At 52.9% G+C, this 14,275-nt stretch overlaps 4 protein-coding genes across 4 annotated transcripts; 3 read left to right on the top strand and 1 right to left on the bottom strand.

Moving 5' to 3' along the window:
• Positions 1–717: 717 nt before the first annotated feature.
• On the top strand, positions 718–1,678 carry LRP88_13903 (uncharacterized protein; the record flags this gene model as incomplete). The annotated part of the gene is made up of 3 exons (XM_083250259.1): positions 718–759; positions 812–1,517; positions 1,569–1,678. The coding sequence occupies 3 exons, from the start codon at positions 718–720 to the stop codon at positions 1,676–1,678; spliced, it is 858 nt and encodes a 285-aa protein (XP_083094593.1).
• Positions 1,679–5,943: 4,265 nt separating this feature from the next.
• LRP88_13902 (major facilitator superfamily domain-containing protein) lies at positions 5,944–7,599 on the top strand (the record flags this gene model as incomplete). The annotated part of the gene is made up of 4 exons (XM_083250258.1): positions 5,944–6,054; positions 6,105–6,149; positions 6,197–6,402; positions 6,468–7,599. 4 exons carry the CDS (start codon positions 5,944–5,946, stop codon positions 7,597–7,599), a joined length of 1,494 nt encoding a protein of 497 aa, XP_083094592.1.
• A 1,640-nt stretch (positions 7,600–9,239) lies between these two features.
• LRP88_13901 (uncharacterized protein) lies at positions 9,240–10,779 on the top strand (the record flags this gene model as incomplete). Its single annotated transcript, XM_083250257.1, has 4 exons — positions 9,240–9,535; positions 9,584–9,785; positions 9,835–10,020; positions 10,072–10,779. The coding sequence occupies 4 exons, from the start codon at positions 9,240–9,242 to the stop codon at positions 10,777–10,779; spliced, it is 1,392 nt and encodes a 463-aa protein (XP_083094591.1).
• A 499-nt stretch (positions 10,780–11,278) lies between these two features.
• LRP88_13900 (metalloendopeptidase) lies at positions 11,279–13,447 on the bottom strand (the record flags this gene model as incomplete). Its single annotated transcript, XM_083250256.1, has 2 exons — positions 11,279–11,555; positions 11,610–13,447. The coding sequence occupies 2 exons, from the start codon at positions 13,445–13,447 to the stop codon at positions 11,279–11,281; spliced, it is 2,115 nt and encodes a 704-aa protein (XP_083094590.1).
• Positions 13,448–14,275: the final 828 nt, after the last annotated feature.

Below are 14,275 nucleotides of genomic sequence, written 5' to 3'. Positions count from 1 at the left end.
GTGATTGAAAGATTCAGGGATTTCTTGTGTTCTTGTGACCCTATCGTTGCACTTATTTGGCACCCTAGTTATCTTTTCCCCAGATATCTAGGCTTGTCCCTAAAATTAAGTAACGGGCAATACTTCTTAGAATGTAAGTATTTCCTTAAGAAAATCATTAATAGAATATCCTGCTCAGATGTGGTATCTTTCTAACAAGATATCACCTCTTAATGATAACATGCCAATGATCCCACTGGGTCAACTCGCCCATGCCTCATGACAAAAGCGTGGACTATAGTCATAAATTCACGGCAATCTCACACCCGATGCTAAGTTACTCAACCGCGTAAAATATCAACTACCTCTCTATTAAACAATCCCTCCCCTTGATTAGCTCTCAGAGTCGATAGAGGTTGTTTAGAGAGCAAGGGAGGTTTCGTCATTCGGACTTGCGGATGCTGACTAAATCAATGGCCCCTCCCCCGCGTTTTCAATTGACGACGTTGAAGACGTTATCTCGAAGCTCACAACTTGAAAGAAACATAGTTAACAACCATCAACTATTCTGCCTTCAAGTCCTGTCATATTACCCCGTCTATCCTTGATTACATTGCATTGATGTAATCGGATCTTATTTAAGTGATAGCTGTGATACTTTGCCCCTTGTCCTACTCCCTTGTTGTCATCGCCACTTCTTCTCCGCTCGTCTCTTATCTCCGGTTGAAGGTGACAACTATGGCTTCCCACGATAGCGTCATCGACAACCTGCCAAATGAAGTGAGAACTTATATACTCTTGTATGCTCTGTTCATTAACTGACTATGATTAGATCTTTATCTCAATCCTTTCCCCATTATCTTCCCAGGAACTCCTCCCACTCGCCCTCATAAACCGCCGCTTCTATTCCCTAGTCACCCGCGTGCTGCACCATCGCCTCCTCCAAACAGCTCCCCTCCCTGATAATAAGCTTATTCTGGAATGCTACCATCCGAGCGACCAGCTATATACACCTTACCTAGCCTGCCAGTATCAAGGCACCGTAACGCGTGACGGGCCCACCGTCAGCGAGGAGGCGCCTGCGTTGGGTGACCTGCAGCGCCTATATGCGTCGTTCAAGCCCACCTTTGCAGAGGAGAATCGTCGCCCAAGGAGGATCAGAGCGAGATTTACTGAGGCGCAAGCTCCCGAGGATTCCGAAGATGATGCCGCGACGCAGCATATTCATCTAGATGATGGCGAGCTGTTTTCTCAGCTATGCACCGTTACCAACCTTGTTAAGGAGGGACCCAAGCGTGGGTTGTTTATAAGCCATGTTAATATCGTCGACGGCGTCGTGCGAATCTTTCGAAACTGGCTGGCCGAGATGGCAAGCAAACAGGACTTGTCGAGCACGGGCTCTGAGAGTATCGTCTGGATAGGTCGACATGACAATGTTGGAATACGTTTCCGAGTCATTCCTGCGGCGTCAGAGACAATGCCTCTTATCTCGGGACCTGACGATGACCCGCCTGTTCATTATACCATGGTCTATGAGGGTAGGTTGTCAGAGACGAGTTTTGATTTGGGTCCTGGCTGACAACTGTTAGAACTTCTCGTGAGAGCTAGTAGCCTCTTGCAGGCTGTGGAACACTCGGCGGTTCAGGAGGTTGCAAATTCTGGAAAGACTCTTGTTATTCACGGGGCTGCACTGTTGTAGTTGATGAAACTTGCCGTGAGCAAACCCCCTCGTAGGTTAAGTGCTTGGAGGTGGCCACTTCTTCGAGTATTAGGTTCCACTGGGATAGTTAAGTCGTGAGTCGAGGAATAGTCACTGGTAGGGAGTTTCCCGGAAACACAGAGGTTGCAAATGTGGAATACAGAGTTGCACTGTCCCTTCTCACGACTAGGCTTGGGTGTAAGTGGGAGTCTCAGACATGACCAAGATGGTCTCGTCCAAGACGTCAATGTCGAATGAGTGATTACAACTGATGCAGCACATGAAAGAAGAGACAACCATTTCGGCTCGGCCGAGGCTGGAGAGTAAGCACCGAAACTAGATTCGAAATAGGGAACCAGTGTTGATAGCTCGGGTTGAGTGTTGCGAGTTTTCGTGGCTTGAGGGCTGCATTTCATTTCATCACAGGCGCGTGATATGAGCTGTTAGGCCTCGATGGGCAAGCCTGAGATTGCCTCTCATCAGGGTGCAAGTTGAGGCCACACCCAGTTGGTTCAGAAGGAATAGTCTAGCGACAAAGTGGCGTCATCCCAAAGATCTCGAACAGCAAGGCCCTCCCCCTGACACCATCTGAGATGCTATGGACCCGACCTTGAAGAAAAAAAGTAGGGACCGCGGGGAAGAACGCGGAGCCGCAGCCCCGTCCCGCGGCTATGTGGCATTGGATCTTGGGATCTTGGGGAAGACTACGAGAGAGGCAATAGGCCAGAGGCTTGGTGAAGGGCTGAGAAACCGGAGCCGTGGCAGAGAGGCACGGCGTCGGATCTCCGTGTGGCTGCGCGCTGCATCCGCAAGGACCGTCCGGGTTTGGACACGGGGCATCGGTGCGCTCATCTACAGCCTTCCGTGTTGGACGCTAGATGTGTCTCAGAAGGCAGAAGGCTTCCTTGGAGAAGGAGAATGCTAGTCTGAGAAGGAAAGATGTGAAGAGCCCAGGTCCCCCGGCGCCGGCGGTGGATCGCGTCCGCGATTGGCGCTCCCCCGAGGGACGGGCTTGCTCCTCCGCGCCTCCACCGCACCATCGGACCACTCCAATCTTTCGGCCCTGGATCTAGGCAACATGGGGGAGAGGGGAAACGGGCCAGTGAGAGGAGAGCATTTTGCAAAAGGAGCCAGGATCTGGGCTGGAGGCGGGGAAACATGCCAGAGTGACGCCGAGAACAGAGAGGCCCTTTTGGAGCCAGCCCCCAGTTCTCCCTTCTCCCCACCATCTGGATCATCTTGGCTCGCGAGGAGATCGCAGACACGGATCTGCGGAGAAAGGCCCTCGCTCGCGCGGGGGAGGAGACTCACCAGCCCTGGCGACTGCGGGGGAAAAGATGGGGGTTGAACCATTCTCGTTCGTGAGCATGACATGAGATGTTTTTGGCTTTTTCATACTAAGAGTAATCCCTCAGCATAATAGAAGCCTTTTCCTCGAGACGGAGGACAAAGTGCGAAGGAGACGGCTGATGTTTAGTGTCTGAGAGCAATCTCGATGCCTGTCGAGTAAGCCATAGCATTCGACTAATGTGTTGTTCCGCATGTTGTTGTTTTCAGCTCAAGCTGTACGCACCCGTCGTTCATCCCTTCTCCTCTCAACAAACCGTTCTTGTCTCTTTTCTCTGGCTACCCCAAGTGATACAGGCCAGACGCAGACGCAAGGCATCGGCGTGGCTACGGACAGACTGCGAGACGCGGATCGCCTCGCCGTGCCAAGCTTCTAGAAATTAACGCCATGTTATGCTGGTTCCCTAGCCGCCTGCGGCTATCAGCACTAGTTTGCAGTTTCCCACCGACTCCAAATTTGTCTCTGCGGGCTGACGCTCCAGGCGGCATCGCGGGTGTTTGCCTTTCCATCTTTGCTCTGCAGACAACGCAAAGGCTTGGATAGGCTTTTGGATTAAGTTTGATTTGAGTCGGATGCAGTACGAGATGATACCGGCTTGGGCTTGATTTGTCAGGGGCCCCGGAGCTTCTAAATGGTAGGTATGGGGATGGAGACAAGTGGATGCGCTGTATGTAAGTGGGCTGGGATATGCCACGGACAACCTCCACCGCGTCTACTACCCTACCCAAGAACAGCCAAGGCCACGCCCGCTTGTTTCTTGATCCCCGTTTAGCGACCTTGGCGCATCTCTAAAACGACGACGAGTCATGCTACTGTATGTATTATCCCGTGTCCGATCGGTGCCTATTACACCGTCATGTTACGTCTTCGGGATATTTTTCTCTGGGCGAGGCGAGCCGCCGTCTGGGCGAGAAACAAGAAATCTTGGGTGGCAGGGCCTAGAGTAAGCTTTGAGAGCGGGCTACAATGTGACGGTAGACTGCAAGAATCCCGGTCTCTTACTGCTGCGCTTGTTTTCTTGAGAGGAAAACTGGGACCGATGATGAGGGGATACAGGCTTGACAGAAACCTATGTGGGTCTAATGGCAACCTACTACGTACCTGGAGCCTCAGAGAGTAGGCCACGATGAACCATGGCCAGCACAAGTGGAGGACAAAGGCCGTTGGGCGGGACAAGTGGCTTGATCGAGGTGGCGGCAAACCACGCGAGGTTCTGGAGGGCGGCAAACAGGTGTGGCAACTCTGCGGCATCTCTCCAGGAGGCCATGTTTGCCTTGCGTCTGTGTGCCGCGCGGAGCATGGCCTGAGAGGACGTGAAATGACATGACGCGTGCTCTTTTGGTACAAGAAGGGGTGGGAGGGAAACCAACTGAGAGGGACGAGGCTTTGTACGAGAGAGCGTGTAAGACCATTTGACCGGGGATGCCATGCACCATCTGTCAAGCGTGTTGCTCAAACTGTGATCGAAGCCAGGGTCGGAATGACATGCCCACACTGAAAAAGACAGAGGACGAGCTAGAGAATCAAGAGCTCCAACGCCTACGTGAAACATGTTGGCCGTCAGACCTGCCTATGACGGAGCCGCCCGCACCCTCCAAATATTGTCGACTAACTAAAAAAGAAGCATATTCGTTCGCTTCGGGCTGACATTCTCGGTCCCTCCCCGAGCTGTCACGGCTCACACATGGCACAAGCACAAGGCGACCCCCCAACAGCAGGCAGAGGAGCGCCATCTCGCGTGGCCCGCACAACCAAGAAGGGAAAACGAACCCATGGCATGTCTAGCGTTACATGACCCATCTGCCGGGCCCCATAGACGAATCCTACCGTGCTGTATTGTATTGCGCCAGGGAAGACATACATACACCAAAACGTGCCCCCCAGGAGGATCATGGTTGCAAGGGCCGGCCGTCCCCTGTACCCCGTTCTCTCCTTGCCTAACATGCACCGTGACCCCAAACCCCACAAGAAGGGACAAGATCGACAGATCCCCGAGACTGAAGCAGCAAATCTCTTTCGCTGCGCAGTGGACTCTCCCCGCCAACGAACGAACTGGGGGAAAAGAAAGCCCCCCCTGCGGGACAGGACAGGGAGTACCCCCCAGTTATTGCTCTCCGACTGGGGAAGAGTGAAGACTCTTTCTTGAACGTGGTTCGTTGGCTGGGCCTTGTCGGACGGACGGATGGATGGAATAGCATCCCATCCATATTGGAGACGAGGGTCCTCTGCTACTCTACTCCTCCATACTGTATGCACAGAGACGTCTCCTCACCGAGAGGCAGCCCTTGGCGAGAAAACGTGGGCGCCAGCATCCCCACACATCCATGGTCTGCTCCTCATTTTTTTTTTTCCTTCCCTTCTCCTCGGGGTTGCATTCCCCCAGACGGGGGAGTGAGGAGCGAGGTCATCGTGTGTGCTCGGGGCAAGATGAGAGTAGATTTAAATTAACTATTAAACGGCTGTGGGATCCTCTTTTGCCCCAGGTTTTTAGAGATCATCATCCACAAGTCTCTTGCTTGGTTGCCTGCTTGCCTGCCTCCTTGAACAGGCTTCTCCTCCTCTTGTTGCTTGTCCCATTATAACAATCCCCCATCATCTCATTCTCGTTTCCCTTCGCCTCGCTTCGACAAGCAAAAGTCTCCCCGTTGTTGCACCGTCACTCCCGGCTTCTGGGGTTCATCCATTCTTGTCTCGCATCTTTGACGAGATCTCTGGAGCCTCCTTCTCCTCTGCTCCTTCTCATTGCCGAAATAGTCCCTCTCGGCTGGTTGCTGCTTCCTTGTCCTCCATTACTTCCTCCCTCCCACGTTTTTTCCCCTGGGCTGTCACCACCTGGCGCGGCTCCTTCTTCTCTTTACCCCTCGCCTCTTGGTCTCTCTAAAATACAACCTCGATATATCTGAGGAATATTGTCACCATGAGCGATATTGATCGGAAAGAACCCTTCGACGAGAAGGCCTCGACTCATGAGGTCGATCTCGTTAACGACCCTGATGCGGGTCTGACTGAGGAGGAGAGAAAGGAGGCTGTGAGTGACCATCGATACATGGCAAAGTCGCTTATACTGACTATTTGCAGGAGAAGAAGCTGCTCCGAAAGATTGATGTCAAGCTTGTTCCTTGGGTATGATTTCAGAATTAGAGTTAATGATCCATACTAACTTGATATAGCTCTGCCTGCTCTACCTCGTTTGCTTCCTTGACCGAACCAACATTGGAAATGCCAAAATCGCCGGTCTCCTCGACGACATCGACATGAGTACTTCGCAATTCAACGCCACCTTGACCATCTTCTACATCTCATATGCCGTCTTTGAGCCCCTCGCCAACGTTCTCCTGAAGTGGTCCAAGCCCTCCATCTTCATCCCTGCCATCATGTAAGTAGCCGCGCTGACACTGTGTCCGTCGCCTATGCAATGCATCTTACTGACTCTGGGTTTAGGGTTCTGTGGGGCGGTGCCATGCTGGGCATGGGTTTCGTTCACAACTGGGACGGCCTCATGGCTGCTCGATGGTTCCTTGGTCTTACTGAGGCTGGCCTGTTCCCCGGTATCAACTACTATCTCTCGTGCTGGTACAAGCGTTCCGAGTTTGGTGCCCGTGCCGCCTGGTTCTTCTCTGCTGCGGCTCTTGCTGGCTCCTTCGGTGGTCTCCTGGCTGCTGGTATCCAGAAGATGGATGGTATCTCTGGCATTGCTGGCTGGGCGTGGATCTTCATCATCGAGGGCCTTCTCACCATCCTCATCGGTATCGCCTCATTCTGGATGGTGCACGACTTCCCTACTGAGGCCACCTTTCTCACCGAGGAGGAGCGACGCCGTGTTATCTACCGACTTGCCTCTGACCAGCAGTCGTCTGCCAAGAACGAAGAGTTTAAGATGAAGTACCTCTGGCAGTCGCTCACTGACTGGAAGACCTACTGCGGCATGCTCATCTACATGGGTCCTCTGATGCCCCTCTACTCTTTCAGCGTCTTCCTGCCCACCATCATTCAGAACATGGCCTTCACTGACAAGAAGGCCGTCATCAAGAACCAGCTTCTTAGTGTGCCTCCCTACGCCCTGGCTGCTATCGTCACCGTCTGCGTGGGTATGTACTCTGACCGAATCAACAAGCGAGGCATCTTCAACCTGTGCGCTGCCCCTGTTGGACTTGCGGGTTTCGTCATGCTCATCGCTTCGACCAACCCGGCTGTTCAGTACACTGGATGCTTCCTGGGTGCCCTGGGCATCTATCCTGTCATCCCCATCACCATCAGTTGGGTTGCCAACAACGTGGAAGGTGTGTACAAGCGAGGCATCACACTTGGATTTGTCATTGGCTGGGGCAACCTGAACGGTGTGGTGAGCAGCAACGTCTTTATCCACGCCCCTCGCTTCTATGAGGGCCACGGCACAATCCTGGGCTTCATGTTTGCCGGTGTCTTTGGCGGCAGCCTCATCATGTACCTGATGCTTGCGCGGGAGAACAGGCTGCGGTTGGCCGGTGAGCGTGACCACCTGATCGAGGGCAAGTCGGAGGAGGAGATCCACGAGATGGGAGATAAGAGACCCGATTTCCTTTACACACTGTAAGGTGGTTTATGATAAATTAGCAAGAGGGGAGATTTGATGCGGAAAGGCATCCATCCATGTAAGGTATACAGACGGAATTGTTTTGATACTGTGAGCAGGGATCCCTCGCTAGACTATGAAGTGGCTTGAAGGGCCCAATTGAAAACTTACAATGCTGCCATGTTTTCAGCTTGACGGCTGCGTGCATATTTCTCTCATGTGAGAATTTCTCTGCCGGACTGTGCTGTCTGAAGTGACAAGTTGGCCTCAAAGCTCGATCCAAGTTTCTAGAAGAGCTAGAAGACGCCATGCTGCAAGTTGCAGGGCTGAAGTCGGCCAGTAACTGGAGGTGTCATGAGCAAACAATGGGGGGAGACGCAGCATGGGGTCTCGTGACGGACGCCTCCCTGCTGAAGCTGAGGGTGTAGTACACCGTACATGGCAGCCCCGAGTTGTTCATGGCTGAAAATAGTAACGGTCGTTGAGACAGGGCCACGAGGTGGCTCGTCTGCCCGCCCCCGGATTTGCTTGTGCCGTCTTGAGTGTTGAGGTCTTTGTTTCGTGTGTGAGGGATGAAAGCCACAGAGAGTATACAAACAGGGCAGGAATCTAAGCTCAGGTCTTGTCAGCCATCTTATTCTCAGCGCGGGAGCTTGCATCCTCACCGCAAAAGCAAACCTCTTGGCGTGGCAGGGCTTCAGCAGCAAATGGGCTTGGGATCAAGTTATCGAGGATATGGGATGTGATATATGAGACTGCTGCGGGAGCATCTCAATGTTTGCTCTTGGGGGCCAGGCTCTGATTGGGGCGTGGTATACTATTTCAGATTTGCCAAGACGATCGAGGGTGGAATATGCAAGTCGGTATTCGTCGAGGTGCATCTTGTTTGCTCGTCCGTACATTGGAATGCCAACGTATGAACAGGAGCGCGGTAGCAGCCGACCTCTAACACACATTAGCCTACCGATCTTCAAATGGGAGTGTGTAAAATTGATACCTTTAATGTTAGTTGTTTAAGGGCTTGGGGGGAAGAGGGGGGAAGGACGAGACCGTTATTCAGAGCCACCAAAGCCAGCCAGTTAGGCTATGCATACTCGAGGTCAGTGTTTCTAAACCTGGCGTACACAATAATTGGGAGGAAAAAGATATTCTTTAGCTGTCACTGGCAGAAGCTGCATCGTGGGCTTTGACACTGACAAATGATGAAAAAGTGTCGGCCACTGGCAAGCCAAGACTCGGCGACAAGACGAAGAAGAAACTAAAGCCAGATAAAAATGACCACTTGCCGTGCTTCTTCCCCTGGCCTCTCTCCAAGGATTCTTTCCCAACGGCTACGTGCAGCTCACTAAGGTGTCACGGCGTCGGCTCCCCCTCGCCAACCTCGACCTCTCTCTGCTCGTTCCTTTGTGTGCCCCTTGTATCGCACCGAGACCCAAGATCCGGTCGGCAGCCTACAGACACCTCCCTCTCATTTCGTCTCTTTTCCTCGGCAGGATACAGTTACTCGACGGGCTCGCTTGGGGGAACACCTGCGCTTTACCTCCTCTTTTCCATCTTCCTGTCTTGGTTCTTCTTCTCTCTTCCTTTCGCAGGCACTGATAAACACTACCAACATACACTAACAACATACCTCTGGGAAAGACTCAAACGATATACAAACCATGCCGGAGGCGGCGCACAAGTTGGTCTCCGGCCGCGCCGAGGCGCTGACGGCGGGACAGACGCAGGCGCTGATTCTGATGGAGCGCATGGGAGGCTCCATCAGCCTGGTCGCCGTCGTCCTCATCTTCATCGCCTACGCTCTGGTTCCTCGGGTCCGCAACGTCCAAAACACCTTTATCGTGTTTGCGAGCATCGCCAATGTCGGCGCTAGTATCGCGAGCGTCATCGCCATGGACGGGCTCGAGCTGGGTGTTGCGTCTCCGCTGTGCCAGGCACAGAGCTTCTTGTTCCACATGTTAGTCCTATCCTCGCCGACATTGATATCCCTTACTTACCTTGATAGGTTCATGCAGTCTGACCCGTGGTGGTCCCTCGCCATGGCCTTCAACGTCTTCCTCGTCTTCTTCTTTCGCACCAGCCCCGATGCCTTTCGCAGATGGTGGTGGCTGTACTGCCTCATATGCTATGGTGGCCCTTTCATAATCGCTCTCTCGTTGCTGCTGGTTAGAAGCCCGGGCCGAGGACTTGTGTACGGTCAGGCAACTGTGAGTACTCGATGTACGTCCTCAACACTCATCGACTGACTGTGTTTAGATCTGGTGCTGGGTCAATCAGGACTGGGAAAACATCCGCATATACACCTACTATATGCTCATTTGGGTCTGTATTGTCGGGTCATTGGTCTTTTACTTCTTGGTCGGATATCATGTCTTTCACTCTCGAAACCAACTCAAGAGTTTCTCGGCATCCAAGAGCAGAGAGGCGGGCGTCTATGAGCAGGTACTTGACAATCCCTCCCAGCCTTTTTGACACTCTCTAACAGTCTTGAAGCCTCGCGTCGACTTCCTCTCGGTGCCCCAAGACTGCTTCTATGGAACTATTGTCACCGAAGTCCAGGTCGTCCACTCAACTGCATCTACATCTGCCCTACCCAACGAACCAAGACCTGCACATATGCAACAATCAACACCTCACGTCTCCTTCGACGAGCTCCCCCCTCCGATCCAGACAGCTCCGAGCCAATACTTCTCCACCGTCACGTCCCCGGCCGGCAACCACCACCCCCAGAGGTCCCCGCTCCGCCGCATCACCTCGGCGACCAACAAGACGGTCAACAAGTTTGTCGTCGAGGACCCCATCAAGCGTGCCTACCTGCGTACTAGTTTCCTTTTCGCCCTTAGTGTGCTGGTGACTTGGATCCCGAGCAGTTTGAACCGCATCCACAGCTGGCTCGTCGGCACCTCGCCCTACGAGTACCACGTCGCCACAGCTGCAGTCTTGCCACTCCAAGGACTCTGGAACGCCGTCATCTTTTTCGTGACGAGCTGGAGACCTCTGAGGGAGTGGATCAGGGGCGCCCACAGCTCTGAGCGCTCAGAGGAAATGGTAGAGACGGCGGTTGGTAACGCACCAGCCGAGACTTCGCAGGAGCCGGCGGCGAGAGGCGGCGAGAGTTTTCTAGATGACACCGAGTCTGGGAGCGATGTTGAATTGCGCAGAATGGGTGAGGCACCCGGTAAGAGATCGGCGAGTCTATGAAGGGGGGCGGAGTCAGGGAGCTTGTAACATGTATGACCTGTGATGTATCATGGTTGAGATTTGCTGTTTGATGATTTACAATACCAAGTCAGTCAGAAGCTAGAATACTAGTTTCTACAAAATACTAGATAGCTACAATCAACAATTAGCTTTTACAATTGTCTTGATATTTCTGGCCCCGCCTCTATAATCTCTCTACCTAGGTAGCTGGTTTGCGCGTTATCAATCATTATCCGAGAGTCATGGTCAGGGGGAAATTCTACAGAAACGCCAGGCCATTAGCATCCAGCTGTCTAGAGATCACATACGATATATCAAACGGGCGATAACCAGGCCCAAGCTCCCCCTCACGTATTCTCAACGAAATACGCACATATTCACAATCAAGAAACCGACGAATCAAGTGGCATGCCTCATAACTCTTATCATTGACCGAGTATCTATGGATTTTTTCTTTCTTTTCTATGTAGCCAGTCTCGGCACCAAAACACCTCCTTCTTTAAGCAGATGAGGAAAGTCCAAGCTCCTTGTAGAAAGCCTCTGAGCTGGGCTCTCTACCCAAAAACTCCTTCAAGAACTCCAACTCGGGAATGCTGCCACCCCTCTCCAGGACCGTGTGGCGATATCGGCGCCCTTCCTCACCGTCCATAGGGTTCTTCGCAAAGAACGAGTGGAACATGTCGAGAGAGAACACCTCAGAGTACAGGTAGCCATAATAGCCGGCATCATATCCACCAATGAAGTGGCCAATACCAGCATGTCGGTTACCCCATTCACTGCTTCACCGTTAGCGTGCTACTCAGAGCCAAGGTAATACAGTCAATACTTACAGGCCTTGTCCAAGGTCCTCAGGGCCCTTGGTTCCGGAGATGTTGTGTCGAAGCTCGTTCCACAGTCGACCAGCATTCAGCTGCTTGACCGCTTCGTGAGACTCGGGCGTATGCACAGTCATGTCGAAAAGTCCAATGGTCAGCTGACCGAGAGCACCAATGGCTGAGTTGAGGCGCTTGGTCGAAACCAGCTTCTCAATCAGCTCATCGGGGATCTGCTCGCCAGTCTCCCAGTGCTTGGAGAGCGACTTGAGCACGCTAGGGGTCCAGCACCAGTTCTCCAGCATCTGAGAAGGTGCCTCGACAAAGTCTAGAACGGTAGAAGTTCCATGGAAGTAGCTGTAGCGGGTGCGTCCAGCCAGGTCATGGATGCCGTGGCCTAGCTCGTGGAACAGGGTCACAACCTCATGATGCTTGAGCAGCGAAGGCTTCTTGGGTGAAGGCTTGCTGAAGTTGCAGACAAGAGCAGTAACGGGGTAGTGCTTCTTGCCATCCTCAGCGATGTAGCCTGGTTCAAGGTTGAAGTTGGCATTGTGGCCATACTTGTTATCACGGGGATGCAGATCCAGGTACAGGTAGCCACAGAAGTTGCCACCTGAAGCCTCGTCATCCCACACACTGTAGATCAAGACATCCTCGTGCCACACAATATCCTCGGCCTTGCCAGTAGGGCTAAGTCGAGCTCGCTCATCAGGCTTGAGCTCAACGAAAACGAAGCCAAAGATTTCCTCGAAAATCTTGAGCATGCCAGCAAATGTCGACTCAACGGGGAAGTACTGGGAGATCTTGGTCTCATCGACACTATACTCCTTCTCCTTCTGGATACGCGAGTAGAAGGATGTGTCCCACATGAAGAAGTTGTCGTCAACTGGGAGACCACGCTCCTCAAGGTCCTTCTTCTTGTACTCCAAGAGCTTGTTAATCTCCTTTGCTCCACCCTCAGCCAGCCGGGTTCGAAGATCGTCCAGGAATTCTCGGACAGCTTCAGGGCCCTTGGCCATCTTCTCCTCGATCCGGAGGGCTGCATGGTTTTCGTATCCGAGAAGTCGGGCAGCCTCGTCTCGGAGAGTGATGACTTCCTGGAACAATGGCACGTTGATGTTGGCCTTGTTAGATTCGGCAATAGTGTACTTGCGGCGAGTGTCGGCGTTGACGGCGTGCTTGATGAGGGGAAAGTAGTGGTTGTACTTGAAGGAAAGCTTGACCTTGCCTTCGTTTTCTCCAGTTCCCTTCTCGAGAGAGTCAATGTCAATGTCATCAGAAGGGACACCCTCAAGCTCCTCGGGTGTGAACCAGATAGCACCCTTCTCCTCGTTGAGGTTGGTCTGGCACTGGATCTCGAGCTCGCTCAGGCGCTTCTGGATCTCCTTGAATCTGTCTCGCTTTGGGCCGGCAGGAAGACGCAGACCGTTTCGGATATACTTTTGTCGTTCCTTCTCGAGGACGTGCAGCTGTTCCTTGCTCAAATCTTCAGAAGCTCGGTTCGCGAAGGCTCCGTCGACGACCTTGAAGACGTCCTCTCGCATGTTGCACTCGATTCCAAAGTCATTGAAGACTCTCTCAGACTCGGTAGAGGCATCTCGCAGTTCCTTTTTGGTGGAAACATGGTGGTAGAAAGTCAAGATGCGTCGCTGGGTGGCAGCCAAGTTCTCGTCCAGCAGGATAGGCTCAAGAGCTTTGGCAAAGGTGGCCTTGTCGGCGGGAACATCGGCAACCACCGAGTCTAGGACATTCTTGGTGACATCGCAGAGCTTCTTCGTGTCGGCCGCAATCGACTCGGGGGTGGCGGTGAACAGCGGCGGCGCCTGGGGAGGGTTACGGTACTTGTCGGGAACCATGGTGCTGGTCATGAGGTGTCTTGTAGGGATGGCGGAGCGCGCGGCTTGGAATCTGAAGTGACTGGCAAGTGATCCGAGTCGGGAGAAGGCTCGTGAGGAAGCCAGAGTGATGGCGAGGACGAGGACGAGGAGGGAGAGTAGGAGGAGGGGCTTGCGGGAAGCACGCTTGTCCAGCTTGGCGGCCAGGACAAGAAGTGGGTTGTTTCTGGCTGGGCAGCCGGTCGGCTTTATAGATTATGGGATTGAGGCCAGAAGGTGAAGGATGCAAAAGAGGGGTTCGACAGGCAGAAGCTCTATTGATCAGGCGTCTACCAAGGCGTTAAGGTGTGGTGTTGATGCAGGGAGATGGGGCGAGAGCTACTGGTAATGCAGCTGAAGCTCCTGCCTCAATCCGCCGCTAGCGAATGGAAAACGCGGGGCAATCGGGTGCTGTGGCGGGGCGGTATGATCGCCGGGCCAGCCACGGGCATCATGATCAGGTCAGGGCGAAGAGGGACGATCCAACAATTGAGGGAGTATGAGCCATGATTTTGATTGGAAGCCTTGATTATCCGTTATGCGAGCAAAAGTAAACAAAAGGATTGGGATATCATATTGAGGCTGGTGGACCTTTCTGTGCCCCATTATGCCCCTGGTCATGGTGAAACACCCTTCCGAGCAGCATCACAGGAATAGGAATGAGTAATTAAGAGACACAAGAGCATCAATTCTAGACTCCTGCTCACCCCCAAAGTATCTACCAAAAATCCATACATGCTTGTGCTTCGCCAAAAGGCTCAGCGGTAATTCATCATTTCGGTGTATCCATAGCCGATTCCAATTCCATAA

Source organism: Fusarium phalaenopsidis (assembly GCF_050370095.1).
Source record: "Fusarium phalaenopsidis strain FUZ10S chromosome Unknown contig_32332, whole genome shotgun sequence".
NCBI classification, from domain to species: domain Eukaryota; kingdom Fungi; phylum Ascomycota; class Sordariomycetes; order Hypocreales; family Nectriaceae; genus Fusarium; species Fusarium phalaenopsidis.
The sequence above is the reverse complement of the archived record's forward strand: the minus strand, read 5'-3'. Positions and strand labels throughout refer to the sequence as shown.